Raw genomic sequence first — 18,064 nt, forward strand, 5'->3', positions numbered from 1 at the left:
TTACATACTATAGTTTGCACAAAAGCAATGCAGTAACATCATACAGTGGGGGAAATTGTTTTTGATCCCCTACTGATTTTGTACATTTGCCTACTGACAAAGAAATGACCAGTCTATAATTTTAATGGTAGGTTTATTTGAACAGTGAGAGAGAACAACAACAAAAAAATCCAGAAAAACGCATTTCAAAAAAGTTAGAAATTGATTTGCATTTTAATGAGTCAAATAAGTATTTGATCCCCTATCAATCAACAAGATTTCTGGCTCCCAGGTGTCTTTTATACAGGTAAGGAGCTGAGATTAGGAGCACTCTCTTAAAGGGAATGCTCCTAATCTTAGTTTGTTACCTGTATAAAAGACAACCTGTCCACAGAAGCAATCAATCAATCAGATTCCAAACACATAGTGCGGTGCGGCTGACACAGAAGAGGTTTCCGTCCAGAGGATATTTTCCAAAATGGCGCTACGCTGACATAGAGGAGACGAACTGTTGAATAAAGTCGTAATTTTTGTTTTCTTTGCATACAAAAAGTATTCTCAGAATTTTCATTTTTGGGTGAACTAACCCTTTAATCCCATAGAAAATGTGTGGAGAGAGCTGAAGGTTCGAGTTGGCAAACGTCACCCTCGAAACCTTAATGACTTGGAGAGGATCCCTCCTGAGATGTGTGCAAAACTGGTGGCCAACTACAAGAAACGTCTGACCTCTGTGATTGCCAACAAGAGATGGCTCGATACCATAATTTTGGCTTCGGTAAGATACCATAATGTAATACCTCGGTATCGATACTAAATCGATACCATAGGTAACAAATAACCAGCCTCAAAAGATAAGTGAATTTAAAATTGTATTAATAATAATAATAATAAAAACAGATTAATATCTTAATACCTTTGTATCAAACTGTAACAAAAAACCTACAGGGAACATGGGTTACATTTTGACTGAGTTTGAAGAAAGAAATACAACTGAAGTTGCGCAATTAATGCAACAAATGTTGCTTTATTGTAAAGTGTTATTCTAACAGTCAAAGTAATATTCCAAATCACATCATTATTTCTCTCTCTCTCTCAGATTGTTTTCAGATTTCAGACTCAGCCAAAGAAAAAGCATTAAATATAAATCTCTCTCTCTTGGCTGCTTCATATTAGCGGTCAGCAGCGGATTAGAAACATTCCCGTCATATCATTGATACTAATATTGAAAGTTGAAATGTAATATTATACTGGTACTTTTCCAGTACCGGTATACCGCGCATCCCTATTGCCAACAAGGGTTTTGCTACCAAGTACTAAGTCATGTTTTGCGAAGGGGTCAAATACTCATTTGTAGGGATGGGTACCGAGAACCAGTATTTTTTTGGACCAGTATGTAATCGCCTCAATACCGGACTACCGATAAGCTTCAGGACAAACGATATGGTTATCGATACTTGCATTGTTTTATCTCCGTATACTTCAATGATAATGGTGAATTAGAAGCTGCTGCTTGTCCTTTTCCTTCACTGAATGATGTGGCCGTCGTTTGCTAGGCGTGCATGTGATATCCATGTGCATGTGTGATGTGTGTTTGCGTGCAATCAGTGGCGGCAAGAGTGAAACGTTCGAAAGTGTGGGCTCACGTTACAAAACTAAGCCACAACAGTGTCAGATGCAATATATGCAGAAGTGTAATAGTGAACAAAGGAGGCAACACCAGTAATATAATGAAACATTTACTAACAAAACAACATCTAACTCAAGCAATGCACTGTATTTACTATGTCTCCCGGCTCCAGCTACAACTGCGAGACACATTCACATCAAATGTTGATTCAGCGGTAGAGTTACACTCATGAGACACTGCACTTATTCGCAATCACAAAATTACATTATTTGCGTGTGCTTTAGTTTAAAGCCTTGCTGGTTAAACATTTAATTTGCGTGCTGTTCTGACGTGCGCTTATTCAGAGCGCTTTACACCTGAAGCGTGTGTACACTAAAAGGCCGGTCAAGCAGCACATGATTACTTAGTTATCATCTGTCAAAAACACACAAGGTTTGCATATAAACAGTTATTTGTCTAAAGTGAAAGTAAACAGTTGAGACGGAGAAACAGATGTGTGGCGATCTTAAAGGGACAGAATTAAACATGCTGCCGATTTTCATTAAAGGGATAGTTCAACCAAAAATTTTAATTCTGTCATTACTTACTCACTGTCATGTTGAACCAAACCTGTATTAATTTTTATTCTTGTGCTGAACACAAAAGAAGATATTCTGAAGAATGTGGGTAACCAAACAGTTGCTGGTCCCCACTGACTTTGATAGGAGGAAAAATAAATATGGAAGTCACTGGGGAACAGCAACTGTTTGGTTTCCCACATTCTTCAGATTATCTTCTTTTGTTTAACAGAAGAAAGAAACTCATTCAGGTTTAAAACAACTTGAGAGTTGAGTAGACGACACAATTTTCATTTATGGGTGAACTATTCCTTTAAAATGTTAATAAAAAAAAAAAAACACAAAGAGAAAAATAACTCCCTGCTCCTGACTGAAGAACTTTAATACAGTTGCTAAAATTCAGCAGTAATAAAATAACTTGAAATTTTCAACAACTTTTCACACCAAATAGTATCGATAAGCAGTATCGGTATCGATATCGGTAAAATGTAAACGATACCCAACCCTACTTATTTGACTCAATAAAATGCAAATCAATTTATAACTTTTTTTCTGGATTTTCTTTTTGTTATTCTGTCTATCACTGTTAAAATAAACCTACCATTAAAATTATAGAGTGATCACTTCTTTGTCAGTGGGCAAACTTACAAAATCAGGGGATCAAATAATTTTTTCCCCATTGTATATAAAGGAAAGAAATTTAATTGGAAACCGAAGCAAATTTGTCAATTAACTTTCAGTTTTCCATGGAATAAGTCTCTAATTGTTAGTTGTGACAAACCATTAAGTGTTAAAATATAATTCAAGCTTTTTAAACACTGGATAAACCCGTTGGTCTGCAGACTTCATAAGACCACTGTACAAAAATGACCTATTCCACAAAATGCTGAAGATCTGTTATCAGTATTTTGATAGATGGTGGAAAAACAATTAAATGACAACATTATTTCAGCTAAAATGTTTGAGTCTGTAGACAGTAAAAGGTGAATTTATCAGTGCAGATCTATTTGCAGTTTATTGAGAGCACACTTGAGCAGTTGATGTACAATTACCCAGAGCAGCTCTGAATTGCTCAGTCTGTAATGGACAGTGATGCTGGGGTTTAATGGGCCAGATGAAGCTTTTAACTCAAATGAGTGACTTCTTTCTAAAGAATCTTTGTTAAATAAAGAATACTGGTTTATTGATTGCCTTTCACCATGGCCAAACTTCTGCTGTATAAATCTATGGCTATTGATGAACTACATTTTTTAATGATGAGAGAAGGCTTTCATAATAACCGTTTTCAATATAGTGGCAATCTCATTACAGTATGCTCTTTTTGTATGCTATTTGCAATTTCACATCTAAAGAAGAATGAGGAATGAAACAAAGTCAGATTATAGATGACTGAAAAGATGTATTCAGATTAGTGTCTGTTACGTCTCTCGCAGTCTTTCATGTGAAAGGCCTGCTCAGACTTACAAAACAAACAATACACAGACTAGTTTCACTGGGGAAAAAATAATGATATGATAATTTGCATTAAGGTCTTAACTTTACTAATTTTCTGAAGTGTAAATCAGGTACAAGACATACTTTAAAAATGTTTGCAAATTCTACAGAAAAAAAATAAAAATAAAATGCTACCATAAAAACCTAATTGGTAAGTTACCACTCCATCTGTGGTAGATTTGATTTTTTCTCATGCACTGTAAAATTAAAATTTTAAGTTTAAAGTAAAAACAAGCCGCTGTGCCAAAAACTCATTGAAAAAATTCATGGTGAAAAAAAAGTTTTTGCAAATAAAACTATTAATAACTACCATACTACTATATAATATATGGTGAAAAACAGCAAAAGAACATTCCCTGATGATCTTTATAACACATTATGTATGAATAGATTTTCTTTCAAATAATACAACTACATTAGTTGACAAGCCAACAATAAAAAATACTTCTAAAGCATTTATTATTCTTAGTTCATGTTTATTCCAACATTTGCTAATACATTACTAAAATGGGGAAGTCGTGGCCTAATGGTTAGAGAGTCGGACTAGTAATCGAAAGGTTGCGAGTTCGAGCCCCCGGCCGGCAGGAATTGTAGGTGGGGGGAGTGAGTGTCCAGCGCTCTCTCCACCCTCAATACCACGACTGAGGTGCCCTTGAGCAAGGCACCGAACCCCCAATTGCTCCCCGGGCGCTGCAGCATGGCTGCCCACTGCTCCGGGTGTGTGTTCACGGTGTGTGTGTGTGTGTGTGGATTTGTTCACTACTCACTGCTGTGTGTGTGCACTTGGATGGGTTAAACGCAGAGCACCAATTTCGAGTATGGGTCACCATACTTGACAATACGTCACGAGAAAAAAAAAAAAAAAAAAAAAAAATCAAAAGTTGTATATCTTCATGTTATATAATGGACCTGAGGTAACGAACTAACAATTAACATTTATATTATTATTAACTAACATTAACATAGATTAATCAATACTGTAACAATGTATCGCTCATTGTTTTCTCTAATGTTCGCTATCTCATGTAGTGCTAATGTTAGTCAATGCATTAAATATAGTTAACAAATGGAACCTTATTGTAAAGTGTTACCAAAAAAATTTAACACCACACTAATTTACATTACTGATAAAAATAAAATTAAGAATAAACAAAACTGTTTAGTACCATGTCTGTTAAGCTTGATGACGTTTTGTCTTTGTGGGAATGACCCTGTGCATCCACTTGTATTATTATGGTGGTTATCAGTACATTTTAAAGGGTTAGTTCACCCAAAAATGAAAATTAGCCTGTGTTTTACTCACGCTCGAGGCATCCTAGGTGTAAATGACTTTCATCTTTCAGACAAATCCAATCAGAGCTATTTTAAAAATTGTCCTGGCTCTTCTAAGCTCTATCATTGCAGTGGGTGGGTGTTTCTGTTCAACAGTCCACAAGACGTCAAATAAAGCGCGTGCATCTATAATAAAACGTGCCTCACACGGCTCCAGAGGGTGAATAAAGGCCTTCTGTAGCGAATCCATGCATTTTAGTGAGAAAAATATCCATATTTCAAACGTAATAAACACTTCTCTCTCACTTCATCTAACTGTCATAAGCAGAAGCCGTTCAGGCGGATGACGTAGGATGTCGGCGTTGCGTGATTAGTGACGAACATGGAGAGAGAACAAAACAAAATGCCGGTCATGAATTAGAAGTATAAACCGAGGATTTGTAAAGAAAAATGTTGGATGATTTAGATATAAGCCAAGAGGAGACTGGTCTTCCTTTGCTAAAGTTAGGAAACTGCTTTCTTTGCTCCTGTAAACAAACTCATGAGACTAGCATATCTTATGTCATCCGCCAGAACGGTTTCCGTGTACGACACATGGTGGAAGTGAGAGAAAAGTCTGCCTCGAGGGTGAGTAAAACACAGGCTAATATTCATTTTTGGGTGAACTAACCCTTTAAGATAAAACACCGTTTTTTCCATACTGTAATACTTGAAACATTGGAACTATTTTTTACAGCGAATTTCTGGAGGAGCTGCCTTTTTTATTGTAAGTTTAACAGGATATTTTTTACAGTGATTTTGAGGGAAAAAAAACAACTACCGCAGATGATGTGGTGACTTAATGCAGTCATACTGTATTTGCCCAATACAGTACCCATTTGCCTATGCCTATTATATTTGACGTCTTGTATTTTCACATACATTTCTTGTACAGTCTGTTCTCAAGCCCTTAGCACTCGGAGATCCTTGTGTATGCAAACTTCTGTGATAATGTGATGTGTGTCAGTGACAACTATCGCATAGCATGAACTCCTCTCTATATTTATACAGTGTAGGCACCAGCTCTGGAGAGGAAAAAAAATATTATTTTCCCTGTGAAAAATCTTATTTATTTTGATTCTCGCGAAATTGTAGATTAATTGCCAATATTAAAAATATATATTTAAACCAGTCAAGCAGAGAAAAACAGATTCAGATGTCAAATCCTTCTCAGAGGTGGTGGGCGTCTTTAAACAGTTATTTAGCTTTCATATTTGTCTCTGATTCAAATCCAGTGCAGAAGCATGAAAGGGATCAGAATTTGACAGCTTTAAGAACTAAAAGCATGCCCTGTCAGTATATCATCTACATGCACCGCTGCTGGATCATTGTACTGCTCTGCGTGCTAGATGACTGAGAAGAAAAATATAACCATTCTGAAAAGTGCACTTCAGTTTCATGGCCAAGGGCTGCTGTTCCCTTTTTTTTCTGATTTTCTTTTCAACTATATGCCCTGAAGTAAAATGAAACAAGTGTGCTGAAGAGGGAAGGAACTGTCAGTAGCCTTCATTCGCTCGGAGCTTCAATGACAGGATTCTATTCTAGAAAACCATCAGCACTCAATGTCCTGACTAGAAGACATTCTCAATAGGTGCCTACCTTTTTCTTTGATTTGAAGACGTTACATCGAAACACGTTGCTCTGTCCATCTCTTGCTATGTAACTGAAGATCTTCAGATCTTGAGAGTCGTGCGATACGTAGAATATCCTGTTAAAAAAAAATTATAAAAAAATAATTGTAATCTAACGTGCAGTACTTTCAAGGACAGTAGATTCAGTTGGAGTAAAAAGGAGGAAAGGAGAAAAGTATTTACTGGAACATTTCCGGTACCGTTAAAAGCTTTTATTCCTGCATCTGCATAATTTTTCTTGCTATATTTTGGTCCAAACCACCACAGTGCACCCTTTTTATCAGGAATCCATTAATGTTGTGTTTAGAAATTATCTTTGGCTGTGTATTTTTGTTGGACATCTAAACAAAAATGGTGCTTGAAGTGTAGCAAACAAAGCATCATGAGTCAATGAAGCACATTCAGTTCTGTTGTGACACTGTGTGAGTGCATTTACCCCAAAGCAAACAAGACTTGCAGCAAGGAACAAGTAGCAACGCAGATCAGAGTGTAAAACACTACATAAACCAAAAGATAAATAATTGACACCATGCAAATCCAGATCAATTTCCTCCACAACAGAGTAGAGGATTTTCTTCAGAGCTTGATAAAATGACAATGCAGCTGTCACAAGGCACTGAGGAAAATCCTGAGCAGAAATCTTGTTGAATAAGATGAATAAAATGTCGTCAATGTCAATTGCAACAACTTTCATGCACATCCACAGAGAACCTCAAATGTAAAACTGCCAAAGAAATGATAGACAAATAGCTAGTTTGCTAGACAACATGACACATTCACCAAGAAAAAGCAAGCTGGTTTGGTGGGTGCCGGCTTGGCGGGAGTACTTTGCATTTTGCTTTTCACTACACCTTGACAGACAAAAAAAAAAAGAAGAAAAATCTTAGATTGTTTCAGTGGGTTTGTCAGAGAGTGAATAACTGGCAGCAGGAAGCAGAACTGCCTAAAACGGCATTCAAATCACTATTCTACGTATATGAAAGAAACATAATAGTACCCAGAGACTCTTCATTCTCTCCAATTACAAAGAATCATTTGTGCAGTCATAACTAACGAACAATTAGAGCTGAGAATGTGACTTATATGAAGCTGCAAAGTCATCACACAGATTGGAAGGTCATGTGGCGTGTATCATACAATATCTGTAAAGCAGCTAGACAGATGTTGCATATGAAAACCGCGTGCATCCTTCTGTATATACAATACACTTCTTAAATGGACATGTGTGGTAATTTGAAACGTCTGATATGGATTATAAATGATGATGTTTACTTTAATTAGCACCTTTAAATCATCAAAACAATAAATAGAACACAAAATCAAACAAAAACAGATAATCAGGCTGAAATTTACATAGCCATCATATAACCAACAGCTCAACTGAATAGATGTGTTTCTAAAATTTGACAGCATCTTAAAAACACAATTCTCATTGAGATGATAAAAATCACAGATGTGTCCAAAGAGACACATCAGATGCTTGTGTGTGTACATAGTTCTGCAGATAAATCATCAGAAAGTGGAAAAACGGTCCCCAATATAAAGAGCAAGTTTTTTTCATTTTGCTTTTTTCATTGGAAAATGGAAAATTACATTTTCATAGTAGATGATTCAAGTTAAAATGACCCCAAACATAATACAGAGTAGGAATGTGCAATATTGAAGAAAAATGCAATATGCGATACCTTGTTAAATAATGCGATACTCCATATGCCATACGAAATCAATTTAAATTATATTTAAAAATATTCAAAAACTGAAAATTATATAACCAATATACTGTACAGACATTCTTTCTTGGAATAGAAAGCATTACTACAACTTCTGAAAGTGACCAGCAGTGTTTTAGCATTACATAAAAAGTAATGTCTCAAATCTGAAAATGTATTTTTAACATCAGTGTAAACAAACTAAATAATGCCACTTATTTTTTTATAATCAATGTAACGTTGCTTCTCTATCGAAAGAGAACTCCCGTTGCGTCATCATTTTCATTGACGACTGCTAATGGGGAAACTCCTGTTTACTCTGTTACTGAAGCTTGAATTGTTAACGTTTGTGTAGCAGCACAAACCAATGGAGCTCCAGCCCGCCAGAAGGGGCGGAGTCGACTGCTACAGGAGTTGGCCCAGTCCACCATTTCATTAGAATCTTCTCCTTCAGAGACGAGACCATCTCTTTCGCTGACTCTGCAATTAAGAAGCCGAAGCAGAGGTACAGCCTGCAGCTCGCTCTGTAGAAAAAGCCCCTGGCAGCGGAAGAAGCGAGAAGCCTTCCCCTGCGGCTATCCGGCTGGTAAGAGCAATTCCTGTGCAATTTCTCTGCTACGTTTTTGCAAATGTCGCGAGTGTGGCTCGTGTGAGGGAATCCTGCACGATGCAGAAGGGCAGTGAGTGCGTCACCTGTCTGGACAACCCCCATGCAGAGACTGTATGCTCAATGAGACGGAATGCTCTCACAGAGGGCATGAGTCTCGCTCTTCTCTGCTCGCGAATCAAAAAACCCCAAAAAACTGCGATCAGGCATGAGTGATTTATGTCGGCACAGATCCCGCGTGTTTCACTCTTACCACAGCACTTTGATCTGCCAGTGTATTTTATACGTGAGGATCAGCGCCCCTCGCTTCATCGAGCGGCTCTGTCCTTCTGTTGTGCTGCTGAGAGGTTTGCGTTTGTAGCTCCGCTTTATTGAATCTTTACCTTACGGTTGAGCCCGTGCAGCAGGGCAACAGGGTGACTGTAAGGCAGCCTAGTCGCGGGTCAAAACACAGCTCTTCCGTTACGATCAGAACATCAAACAGGTTCTCCCCACTCAGTGACGCACCAACTGAGAAACCTGATGAAAGTGCTCTACTAATTGGCGATTCTATTGTACGGAACGTGAAAATAGAGACACCAGCCACCATAGTCTAATGTTTACCGGGAGCCAGAGCACCTGACATCTTGGCAAATTTAAAAGTGTTGGCTAATGCTAAATGTAAATTCAGTAGTGAAGTGAAGTGAAGTGACATACTGCCAAGTATGGTGACCCATACTCGGAATTCGTGCTCTGCATTTAACCCATCCAACGTGCACACACACAGCAGTGAACACACACACACCGTGAACACACACCCGGAGCAGTGGGCAGCCATTTATGCTGCGGCGCCCGGGGAGCAGTTGGGGGTTCGGTGCCTTGCTCAAGGGCACCTCAGTCGTGGTATTGAGGGTGGAGAGAGCGCTGGACATTCACTCCCCCCACCTACAATTCCTGCCGGCCCGAGACTCGAACCCGCAACCTTTGGATTACAAGTCCAACTCTCTAACCATTAGGCCACGACTTCCCCAAAGATTGTTTGGGGACTTCCCCAGTAAGATTGTTATCCACGTCGGCGCTAATGATGTTCGACTTCGCCAGCAACCGTGTGTGAACTTGCAAGTACGATGTCAGACACTGTAATATGCTCTGGTCCGCTCCCTGCTTACCGTGGCGATGAGATTCATAGCAGACCGTCGTCACTCAATAGCTGGATGTCTAAGTGGTGCCAGCAGAGTAACATAGACTTTATAGACAATTGGACGAGTTTTTGGGGCAAACCTGACTTGTTGAAAAGAGATGGTATTCATCCCTCCTGGGGGGTGCCGCTCTTCTCTCTAGAAATATGGCACATAGTCTGGGGCCCAGGTCAGGAAGCAGACAGACTGGCTAAACCGACCGTCTGCTAGCCACCTCACGTCACAGAAGTCAGTTAATTCTCAGCACATAGAGACTCCTTCACCTAGATATCACACTATAGAGACTGTGTCTGTTCCCCGAACTAGAAAATACAGAAAACGTCCAAACCAAATTAAGAGTAACAATTTAATTGATGTTCAACAAATAAAAAATGTTTACAATACAGAGAAACAATTGATAAAGCTTGGCTTACTGAATATCAGGTCCCTTTCTACAAAAGCACTTTTTGTAAATGATTTGATCAATGATAATAATCTAGATTTGCTCTGTTTGACAGAAACATGGCTAAAAACAGATGAATACATTACTTTAAATGAGTCCAACCCCCAAGATTACTGCTATAAAAATGAGCCACGTCCAAAAGGTAAAGGGGGAGGTGTTGCTACAATTCATAGCAATATTCTCAGTATTTCTTGGAGGGCAGGCTTTAAGTATAACTCGTTTGAAGTTATGGTGCTGCGTATAACATTATCTAGAGAAACACGTGTTAGTGATAAATCCCCTGTGATGTTTGTACTGGCTCCTGTATACAGGCCACCAGGGCACCACACAGACTTTATTAAAGAATTTGCTGATTTTCTCTCTGAGTTAGTACAGATAAAGTCTTAATTGTTGGCGATTTTAATATCCATGTCGATAATGAAAAATATGCATTAGGATCAGCATTCATAGACATTCTGAACTCTATTGGGGTTAGACAAAACGTTTCCGAACCTACTCATTGTCGAAATACTCTAGATTTAATACGGTCACATGGAATTGATGTTAGTGGTGTTGAAATTCTGCAGCAAAGCGATGATATCTCAGATCATTATCTAGTCTTGTGTAAACTCCATATAGCTAAAACTGTAAATTCTACTCCTTGTTACAAGTATGGTAGAACCATCACCTATACCACAAAAGACTGCTTTGTAAGTAATCTTCCTGATTTATCTCAATTCCTCAGCATATCCAACAGCGCAGAAAAACTTGATGTAACAGAAACTATGGACTCTCTCTTTTCTAGCACTTTAGATACAGCTGCTCCTTTAGGAAGATCAAAGAAAACAGTCCGACTCCGTGGTATAATGAGCACACTCGCATCTTAAAGAGAGCAGCCCGGAAAATGGAGCGCAGATGGAGGAAAACAAAACTAGAAGTATTTTGTATAGCCTGGCGGGAAAATACCCTATCCTACAGAAAAGCATGAAAAACTGCTAGATCTGATTACTTTTCGTCTCTTCTAGAAGAAAACAAACATAACCCCCGGTATTTATTCAATACAGTCACTAAATTAACGAAAAATAAAGCATCAACAGGTGTTGGCATTTCCCAAAAGCACAGCAGTAATGACTTTATGAACTACTTTACTTCCAAGATCGATTCTATCAAGAGATAAAATTGTAATCATGCAGCCGTCAGCTACAATATCGCATCAGATAGTGCCCTGAATGGCTTAGCTCCTCAGTACTTGAGCGAGCTCTTATCACATTATAGTCCTCCACGTCCGTGTTCTCAAAACTCTGGCCATTTGATAATACCTAGAATACCAAAATCGACTGCAGAGCAGCAGATCCTTTTCCTGTTTAGCACCCAAACTCTGGAACAATCTACCTAATACTGTTCGGGAGGCAGACACACTCTGTCAGTTTAAATCTAGATTAAAGACACATTTCTTTAACTTGGCTTACACATAACACACTAATACAGTTCTATTATTCAAATCCATTAAAGGATTGTTAGACTGTATTAATTAGATCAAGCGGAACCGGGAACACTCCCCATAACACATGATGTACTTGTTACATCATAAGAAGAATGGAATCTACGCTAATATTTGTCTGTTTCTCAGTCCGTGTCCGGATCAGATGGTGGATCGGCGCCGGGATCCATCCCTCCGTTCAACACTGAGCGGATGGATATTCTAGTCAAGCTGGGCATGTCCTTCTCATTCAGCGCGCGCCCAAGCAATCTACCACTGTGATAGTGGACCCGCTAGAGGAATTCTCCTCTCCTCACACTGTGAATGCCAGTTCCCCGCCATGTGCCGTGAACTGCCATTAGTAGGAAAGTAGCCGCTTGCTGCGTGGCTTTTGGTTTGTCAAGCTGGATTCTAAAAATCTATGGAACAAGGTTACTCGCTCCAGTTCGCTCGCAGGTCACCTCGCTCAGAGGTATTATTCACACTTCGGTACCGGACAACGCATGTTCTTCGGTCCGGAGTACATACACTGCTTGCAAAGGTGCCGTGGAAACGGTCCCCTTAGTGAACAGCAAGTTGGGATTTTACAGCCGATACAACCTAGTGTACGGCTCCTGGTCGACCCACAAGCAACGCCTGCATATCAACTGTCTCAAAATGATAGCTGTTTGTCTGGCCCTAAAGACCTTCCTGCCAGTCTTAAAAGGGCATCACATCCTAGTCCGGTCAGACAACACAACGGTGGTGGCCTACATCAACCACCAAGGCGGCCTCAGGTCATGTCCCCTTCACAGGATGACTCGATGTCTCCTGCTTTGGGCACAGAAAGAACTCCTCTCACTATGAGCAGTTCATGTGCCGGGCAGACTGAACCAAGGAGCGGATATATGCTGTCAAGGAACAATGTAGCTCCAGGGGAATGGAATCTACATCCCCAGACGGTTCAGATGATTTGGTCAGTTTTCGGCAAGACAGAGGTAGACCTCTTCGCCTCCGGAGAAAACGGTCACTGCCCAACTTATTTTTCAAAGCAGCGGGATGCTCTGGGCCACGATTGGCCCAACACCCGTCTGTATGCCTTCCCTCCAATCGCCCTCCTACCCCAGGTTATCAGGCGAATCAGGGAAACAAAATGCACTCTACTCCTCGTGGCCCCCCTCTGGAGGAATGAAGCCTGGTTCCCAGAGATGATCCAACTGCTATCTGGAAAATCTGGAAGTCAAAGAGGAGAGATCTTCTCTCGCAAGCGCAGGGCAAGATTTGGCATCCCCAGCTAGAACTGTGGAGACTTCACGTCTGGCTGCTCGACGGGAGTCTAGTCAACTCCCAAGCAAGAGTCGCTAATACCATTTAACCTGTTAACCTTCAACCCCATTTAGGGCCTCGCAGGTGAAAATAACCTACCTGAATTAAAATGGTAACAGTTTGTGACAAAGTGTGCTTACACAAACAAATTAGGTATCTTTGGAAAGAAGAGACTCTGGGCTTTACTATCTATCATCCAGAGTTGATAATGCTCAAAAAGATAAAAAGTTATAGACACTGACGTGCCTTGAAAAATATTTTTCCACACTGAATGTTTTTTTATTTCATATACAAATACATGAAATAAGTCCTGGAGCAATCCAGAAAAGTAATGGATCGAAAGCCATGTGTCTCATCAGTTCATATTTCAAATTTGAAGAAGATACCATGAAAAATGAGATTCCTGCAATATTTTTTCTGAAACTATTTATAGTCCCCCCCACCCCCCTGTTTGAGGAAAAATAACCACCAAATGGATTACAGAATTATACAAGCTATTTTAGTCATTATACATGTTCCTGCATAGTTTTTCAATTATAAAATAATAGACAGATTTATTTGAGCACTAAAAAATACAAAAATAATTATTTGAGTAATAAAAAAGGAAAAAAAATAGAAAAAAAATGCTTTGTATATAGTATGTATACTGAAGTATTCTTCGTTATTCGTTATTACAATGATAAATATCACTGCCAGACGTGAAGTGATATTGCCAGACATGGTCATAGAGTCAGTAAACACACGCTGATGTGCTTCCATTCAGATTATAATCAAACAGATGGGCCATATAATCAATAATAGCTGATCAATGAATCACAATGATAGCCGTCATAGAGTCGCTAATAAACACGCTGATGTGCGTCCATACATATTATAATCATGCAGACACGGCCACATTCCCCACACAATACACACACACACATATAAAAAATGTAGAAGAAAAAAAAAAAAGTTTTTTATGGATAAAGCAGATCGCTAAGTTATGCCCCGCTCAGATGACAGCGTGCGTCACAGAAGCGTCACTGCCGGCAGGAGGGAGCGCCAAATTCAAATAATCTATATTCCGCTTTTCTGAGACTTTTTTTTCCGTAGACGGTCTCATTATGTTTGTAAGACCGTATTCTACAACATCGTTTTGTTTTTTTACCACCAAGACGCTGTTTTTGAGCGTAATTTATTCCATAACGGACGCGAACAATAACTCTCTGAAGAAATGAAACGTAAACAAAGGAATATTCATCCTTATTACAACGTTATTGTTTCGCTGGACTAAAAGTGCTCGCTGGGATGTTTTTCTGTGGACCCTTACCTCTCTAACTAAACTGGGATTTCAGCAGTGGACGCGTTTGTGGCTCGTTATTACAATGATAAAGGTACGTACGGCTTTTTTACTCTGCGTGTTTGGATGTGTACTGCTTACACAAATGTAGCAAATTTGTGCCACTCATTCCTTATAAGCTTTCCATCGAAAAACAGCGATCTGTCGTCGATGCTTGATGCTTAGACCCTCAGAATGATATATAGTTTGTCAAGATTAACTTTGTCCCGTTTCATTTATTCTATTAGAAAACAATGACACATGCAAACAAAGAGCGTTCAGTGCGAGGTCGCTCTGGTGAAGGCTAACAGGTTAAGAGGTTAGAGCTCCATCTACATGACGCCTCTATGCTCTCAAGTGGTCAGTCTTCAGTGACTGGTGTTCAACACGTAACCAGGATCCGGTTTCATGTGATGTGTCCCACGTGCTAACCCTTCTGCAAGAGCTGCTGGATAAGGGGGCGCACCCCTTCCAAGCTCAAGGTCTATGTGGCGGCCATCGCGGCGAATCATTCTCTCGAGTCTGGCCGGACTATTGGCAGAATTGACTTGGTCATTAAGTTCCTTAGAGGCGCTCGGCGGTTGAATCCTCCTCGCCCCAAGACTATGCCAACTTGGGACTTGTCCATAGTCCTGGGGGCCCTCAAGGGCCCTCCGTTTGAGCCGCTACAACAACCGACTTAAGGGTCATGGCTCTCTAAACCGCTCTGCTTTTGGCCCTAGCGTCCGTCAAGTGAGTAGGTGACTTGCAAACCCAGTGCTTCCTGTCTTGAGTTTGGACCCAATGACCGTAAGTCGTTCTGCAGCCGTGCAGCTGCTATGTACCAAAGGTGCTCTCAACTCTGTTCAGAGCCCAGGTTATCTCCCTTCTAGCCCTCCCCATTGTGGATGGTGAACAGGGACCTAATTTGTTGTGCCCAGTCGGGCACTACGAGCGTACTTTTAGCATTCAAAGTCTGTTAGACAAACGGAGCAGTTCTTTGTGTGCATTGTGACCGGCAGCTATACGTATAGAGCGGTCTCCAAAGTAAAGACTGTCACACTGGATAGTAGCTGCTGTCGCTCTGGCTTAAGCCTCAGTAGACGTGCAATACCCTATAGGTGTGAGGGCCCATTCCACCAGAGGAATGGCCTCCTCCTAGGCCTGGTCCAGTGGAATCTCTATTTGACCTGGAATCTCTATGTGGCCTGGTCCAGTGGAATCTCTATTTGAGATTTGTGCTGCCGCCAGCTGGTCGTTGCCATTTACCTTTATCAGATTATACATTAAACTCTAAGCGTGCCTGAGCTGAGCTCACGGAGCAGGCTTAGTTCTGCTTCTGCTTATAGCACTGTGCTACTGGATGCGTTCCCCATTAGCAGTTGTCGATGAAAAATGACGATGCAACGGGAGTTCCCTGAGATATGGCGTAACTGGCCGTGCTATAGCTGCACGCGAATTGATGGCTGTCGCTTCAGTCGTTGATTCTGATGAAATGGCACACTGGGCCGACTCTTGTAGCAGTCGGCTCCGCCCCTTCTGGCGGGCTCGAGCGCCATTGGTTTGTGCAGCTACACAAATGTTAACAATTCAGGCTTCAGTAACAGAGTAAACAGGAGTTTCCCCATTAGCACTCGTCAATGAAAAATGAGGACGCAACGCTCGTTCCCTTATCTCAGGGAACCGATGTTACATGAGTAACCGGAGCGTTTCCGTTTATTATTTAAAGTACACTTTAAGAACATCTTTTGTACCACAGCAAAACCTACTAACCTAAGAAAGTTAAAACATGATTAAAAGGCAAGAGAACAATCAGTAAATAAGAACAAAGACACAAATGACAAGCACAGATAAATACCATATAACCGTTACATATAAAATAAGGGCTAACAGTAGTATTCAGGTACATAAATATAATAATTAAGGGTAAAATAAAACTATAAGCACTATATTGCAGGGTCAAACAGAAATAAAATGGTAAGGCAAATATATAATATATTACTGATAATTATCAGTTGTAATTTCATCACCATCATTGATATCATTATACTTTTTCCAATAATCTATGAATATATCAGTCATGATATACATCACACACCTCTAATTATCTGAGACATCAGAAATCAAATATTATATTGATCTCCCACTGAAGCGCAAGAGCAGGTTGATCTTTTGTGATTAAGGCCTGACAGTGAGGAAATCTGTATCTAAAGCTCATCAACATCCTGAGTTATAGTAGTAGTAATATCTTTATTTGTCCCTTTACAGGGCAATTTAAACAGCTTCAACCTCACAAACATACAAATTTTATAAAACAAAAAGCATCACAAACCCTGGGCATTTACAATAATTCTTCATATACTATTAAAATTCACGGTACATCTTTATCTTTGTTTCAAATAAGTATTTACACTCATAACTGCATTTGAAACAAAAGACCTAGAAGCTTTAACAGTCCTCCACTTGGGCACTCTATATCGCCTGCCTGAGGGAAGCAGCTCAAATTCTAAATACAAAATGTGAGATGTATCATCCAAGACAGTCAAAGACTTCCTAAGAACATTCCTCTCACACAGAGCAGACAAACCCAGCTGCACAGAGCCTGTAATCTTTGATCCTAAATTAACGATGCTCTGCAGCTGGGATCTACTTTTAACATTTAATCCATAAAACCAACAGATCATAGCAAAGGTCAAAACAGTTTCAATAAAAGATCTATAAAACATTATCAATATAGATTTATCCACATCAAAGGACTTAAGCTTCCTCAATAAATAGCCGTTTTTGTGCTTTCGATATAATAAAATTTATGTTTTCCACCCAACTAAGCTTATCATCAATTAATGTACCCAAATACTTGTATGAACTGACCTTCTCAACTGCTTTACCTGCAATAACTACTTTAGATGGAGTTTCAATAGAATTATAAAATTATATCATCATATTTTTAGTTTTGGAGACATTAATTTGTAAATGAGGACTCTCACACAATCCAAAAAATAATTCAAAATGGGCCCATGCGCTGTGTCACCTTGCTTTAACAGACTTAGCACCACTGTATCATCGCATATTTAATAATATGTCTGTCTGGATATTGACTTCTGCACCTATCTGTATATAAAATAAATAATAAAGGTGAAAGAATATACAATATAACAGTTACATATAAAATAAGGGATAACAGTAGTATTCAGGTATAGAAATATAATAATTAAGGGTAAAATAACACTATAAGCACTATATTGCAGGGTCAAACAGAAAAAAAAAATGGTAAGGCAAATGTATAATATATTACTGATAATTATCGGTTGCAATTTCATCACCATCATTGATATCATTATACTTTTTCCATTAATCTGTGAATATATCAGTCATGATATACATCACACACCTCTAATTATCGGAGACATCAGAAATCAAATATTATATTGATCTCCCACTGAAGCGCAAGAGCAGGTTGATCTTTTG

The 18,064-nt window shown here is 39.4% G+C and overlaps 1 protein-coding gene across 1 annotated transcript in view; it reads right to left on the bottom strand.

Annotated features, from left to right (window-relative positions):
* The window catches only part of LOC306878890 (carboxyl-terminal PDZ ligand of neuronal nitric oxide synthase protein-like), a 130,146-nt gene that overhangs the window by 46,104 nt on the left and 65,978 nt on the right, over nt 1-18,064 (bottom strand). Inside the window, exon 5 of the mRNA XM_079431479.1 lies at nt 6,568-6,676. Within this exon, the coding sequence (XP_079287605.1) occupies nt 6,568-6,676 (109 nt within the window). The remainder of the gene's footprint in view (nt 1-6,567; nt 6,677-18,064) is intronic.

The sequence above is a fragment of the Barbus barbus genome (assembly GCF_936440315.1).
Source record: "Barbus barbus genome assembly, chromosome: 13".
Taxonomy (NCBI): domain Eukaryota; kingdom Metazoa; phylum Chordata; class Actinopteri; order Cypriniformes; family Cyprinidae; genus Barbus; species Barbus barbus.